The 4,763-nt window shown below is 34.5% G+C and overlaps 1 protein-coding gene across 1 annotated transcript; it reads right to left on the bottom strand.

Moving 5' to 3' along the window:
• Nucleotides 1-3,217: 3,217 nt before the first annotated feature.
• Nucleotides 3,218-4,498, bottom strand: LOC142340938 (uncharacterized). Its single transcript, XM_075391717.1, has one exon. It carries the CDS (start codon nt 4,468-4,470, stop codon nt 3,295-3,297), a length of 1,176 nt encoding a protein of 391 aa, XP_075247832.1. The 5' UTR covers nt 4,471-4,498; the 3' UTR covers nt 3,218-3,294.
• Nucleotides 4,499-4,763: the final 265 nt, after the last annotated feature.

The following is a 4,763-nucleotide window of genomic DNA, read 5'->3' as shown; positions in this document are numbered from 1 at the left end:
GACGTGCTGTATTTATATCCAACAACGCTCGAAGCTGTTTTGAAGGCGCAAAAATTTAGTTGCTTTGCAGTTCATCTAAGCTACAAATCATATTGTATACCAATTTTCGTACCAAGCCAAGACAAGACAGACAAACAGCGTAATTCTACTTCAAAATAAAGGCATTCAAAAAGTATCTCTTGATTTTTAAACATCAAACCGTGATTTCAAAGCGCTATCTCAAAACTAACAAGGAGGCTCGGTAATGTGCGTTTGCACAATGTTCCCACCCTGCTCATTTAAATTTTGAACTGAATTGTCTACCAAATGAACAGATGTTCAAAAATAGATGTTTGACTTTTCAAAACGAGTTACAAACACAAATAACATACCCGGCAGATTGCCGGAAAATAGCCACCGTTGATTCCCATAACTCTATTGGGATTGAAAGAAAAAAAAATATCAACAAAAATTGATTTTTGTATAAAAACATTTTTATGTGCGATTTACTTTGATGTCATTTCGTAATTGAACATACTTTTGTCTCTCAGTGAGAGGCTACAGGGTCTAGTATCAATACCAATAAGCATTATAGATAGTAACTAAAACTTATGAGAACAAAGTTCAAGTACCGGGCATCTAAAAAAGGGCTTTATGGGTTTATACCGTTTTTTTACTTTGATTTTTTTATACTGACTTTTTTCATTTTGAATTGCTTTGCTGAGCAGCTGCTGTTTAAAAGGACTTTGAACAGAATGACAGAAGAGTGAAACTAGCCTAGAGAAGTCAAAAAGATTCACGCAAAATGTCGAAAAAGTGGCAAAATGGGTAGAGCGAAAAAGTTCGAAAGTATAAAAAACAATAGGATCGTTATAATAGCGGGCTGAGAAGATGAGGGCGGATATTTATTACAAAATGATATAAATAATTCCATTACGCATTAGAGCGCCCATGAGACCTGTCATTAATAGATTAGCGGCAACATAATAAACAAAAACCAAAGCATTATTTACGGCAAAAACTCTACGGCAAAATATAAGTTTAAAAGCGCTGAGTAGCAAAGTCAAAATACCATCCAATAAAACCTGTTCTACACAATTTCTTTTTGTTTTAAATAGAAAACAAATGCGACAAGGTAACAAGTTGAGAAAAAGTGAAGATGTGTTGAGAAAAAAACAGGGGATGAAGATAAAAGCCATTAAATTTTTAGATACTAAATAAGTCACAAACAATTACAAACAAGCTACAAAAACACCAACTACAGAAGCCATTAAAATCATTAGCTATTAATTGAATATTTTATATTACCTCAGCTGTTACTTTTACTTAGTTAAATAAAAATTAAATATTTTTATTAAAAACATTATATTAATTTTATTTTATATTAAATAGTTAGTTAATAATATGAAATTTAAACATTGTATATTTTCCCTTGGGTCTTATTTGAAAATCAATGTGACCTGTTATCAAAGGTAAAATGATAAAAGACATAAAAAATATTGACCAATGGCAATTTTTATGAAAACGCACAACCTCAGTCATAAACAGTTAACTCAAAAACTAAAAGACAGTTTAAAATTTACCTTGCAAAAAAGTGGATAGGACCTCTCATTGATGCAACTACGTTACAAGTTGACAAAAAGGGGGCAAAGTTCAAAAAATATTCAAATTTATAAACAAAAATAAAAGCAAGTTTAGTAAAAAAAAAACAGCTATCGATTGAGGGCCATTTAAATGCTCGTTTACATCTCAATTGCTCAATGGGAAGCTTGTGGGACCTGTCAGTAATCAGAATAGATCGTACACTACTAAAGAACAACAAATACAAACAAAAACCAGAAATACCATTAAAAATGCCAGAGAAGTGTCGAAGCCATTTACTGTTGGATGTGTTTAATTTAGCCTCCTTTCAACACAATGTGAACTCTCAATAATGTGATAATTTCATTTCCGAAGATTAACAAATATGAAAATACAATCCCAGAAGTTTTAAAACGTTCGTGGTATCAAAGCCAGTGAAACTAATGGATTTCAATGAAAAGCAATAAATATAAGTTAAGTTCAGTAATATCTTTGCAGAAGGCCAGGATGCAATTGAGGCCTGTCATTAACCACAAACGTCTTACAACTACAAAAAGGACAAACACAAAAAACCACAAATTCAAAAAAAATCGCAAGAAGGAAGCTTTGAAGCCATTCAAACCATAAGCTATTCACTGAATTTTTTATCTATATTAATTCAATCGATCGTCTTTGAAAGGCCCATGGAAACTGTCCATATCGTGATATTGGGACAAAACTTCAAAAAAGCAGCAAAATTATAAGCAATCATCCAAAAATCATAAAAATTTCTTAAAATCGTAGTTTCAAAGCCATGAATTTGGTAGCTAAAACATAAAACCGCCAAAGAGATTAATTATTTTTTAACAGAAATAAAATGCGAGCTGGCATCAGTACTACTGACATAGAAGTTCACAAATAATTGTTCCAAAAAGTAAAGCTCAAAAACACTTAAAACAAGGTGATAACATCTATCAGTTATCAACTTACAGCATAAGATAAGTTCACTTAGTCCTCTTTGCGAAGCCATTTGCATGTTTAATTAATGAGACTCAGTCATAAGATTACTAAAAGTAGAGCAAACGAAGACAAAACTTCTTAAAAGTTTACAAAAACAAGGCCGCAGCCATGAAAGCCGAGAGCTTTTCCCTAGAAACAAAATATGTTTTATGGGCCTGATTTGAACATAAATGGGATTTCTTTCATGGAATTTTGATATGAAAATGACTTGTCGATATAATTGACATGAAAATAAATAAATTCGGTAGATGCTTAAAAACATCATTGCGCTCCAATAGAATTTTGAACTCCCCAATGAGACTAAAACTAACCATATGTAAAGAACACCTAAAAGTTACAAAATTTAGCGAAAAATATAATGAAACAGCAATTTCATACAAAAAAAATCTTAAATTGAACAAGTATGACACTAAAAGCAAACAAAATCACGTCAAATATAAAATGTTCAAAAAACTTAAAACCTCAATAACGCCTCGAAAAACAGGAAATTCATTATAAAAAATCGTTATAATTTCAATCGTTATACGTTCGACGGTTTTTCTAATGATACCACTCACAACTCCCTGCGATGAATATATGGATCAGCCAAAATTGACTGAACAAAAAAATCAGTTGAGCATATACTTCCTCCCCCCACTAAGTAAGGCCGGAACAACCATGCGAAATAAAAGCTCAATTAAAAATTGAGAAATGTCAATTCAAACGATCAAAAAACAAAATATGACAAAATGATTCTCAAGAAGTTTCAGATACGGTGGCCTCAGGTACATGTGGAGGCTGCATTGAAGCTCTCTGAGCTCTTTTAGCCAGGGCAAGCTGGCGTTTTTCTTCAATTTTCCTGGCAATTTCGTCACTTAGTGGTGACTTCTCGACGTTCACAGCTTCATTGTTTGTCAATAGATGTTTAGGATAGGGAGTAGAGGTGATTAATCTTGATGCGTGGAAACTGTTAATATTGGTTGTATTCATTGAATTGTTCTGCGATCCCTGTGGATCATTTTGACTAATTTCATTATAACGATGATTAACTTCATTTTCATTAGCGAACGACTCGTCTTGCATCGTTGACATTTCGCGAATAAGCTCTTCTTCCTCCATCAAAACATCATCAAAATCTAAATCTTGTTTCTTTTTATCATCTTTTTTGTTTTCACGATCTGAGTCAATATCGGGCAAGCCGTACTCTAACTCACCAGATCTGACAGAACGCATGAAATTTTTAACTTCTTGCTTTTTGCCTAGGCGTTCGGATTGTTCGAGAAAATCTGCGAATTTCATTTGCGGACACAGACTATGAGCCCAATGTTCGACACTCCACAGTAGGGCTTCAAGATCCTGCTCCTCGTAACCCTTACCTTTGAATTTAATTTTCCGGCAGGATCTATTGAGCGCTAGCAACCCCCTGTCTTTGTCAATCATCAATTTAGCATTTAAGGTCTGTCGCTTTCTGATCACGCGCTTTTTCTTCACAGCAGCTGCAGTATCGGTTTGTTCCGCATTTAGAAGCTCCTCGGCTCCTACATTCATATCAACTGCTGCATTTAGTTCTTCTTCATCGGCAAATATTTCTTCCAAATCATCATCTGGGTTTTCATCCTGATTTCTGTCTACCCCATCCGAGATTGTTCGCCTAGATATCTCAGGTGAATTTGACCTCTCAGTTTGCCGTCTACCTCCTTCTGTATGATTTGCATTGGGATTATTTCCTGGGACGGGTGAAACCTCGGCTTCTGCATTGTGAGTAGTAGTGTCACGGCGGCGATGAATCACAAGGTCATCATCGGAATCCTCCTCATCTCCCAATTCCGCCATTTTCCGTGAAGTTGGAGAAGTCCATACCGGAGGAGCATCCGTTTCGCCATTTTCTGATTCCGAATCACTAAGTAACCTAGCTCGCTTCTTTGTCGACATTCAAACCTTGAAACAAAAAAAAACGTAGCAGGCAAAGTCCTGAAAAACAATCCAAAGAAATGAATGCAAAACGAATAATCCACTATCTGACCAGCAGTAATCAAAGTATTCAAAACCAATTCTTCGTTGCTAAAAATATACAAAATAACTAACTTGCAGTTTAGCAGAATCCTGTGAGCACATAGCAGATACAAATATAGGCAAAAATGCCAAAAATGAATAAATTGGCCAAATTGAAAACAAATTGATGAAGTTCTTGCGGACAATGTTCTCAAAAGCACAGTTGTACTAGT

This window comes from Convolutriloba macropyga, chromosome 6 (genome assembly GCF_964194025.1).
Source record: "Convolutriloba macropyga chromosome 6, txConMacr16.3, whole genome shotgun sequence".
NCBI classification, from domain to species: domain Eukaryota; kingdom Metazoa; phylum Xenacoelomorpha; order Acoela; family Convolutidae; genus Convolutriloba; species Convolutriloba macropyga.
Note: the sequence above shows the minus strand (reverse complement) of the source record. Positions and strands in the feature narration are given on the sequence as shown.

What these genes read in the sequence shown, in the direction of transcription:
- LOC142340938 (XM_075391717.1), bottom strand. Translation starts at nt 4,470, where the DNA reads ATGTCGACAAAGAAGCGAGCTAGGTTACTTAGTGATTCGGAATCAGAA.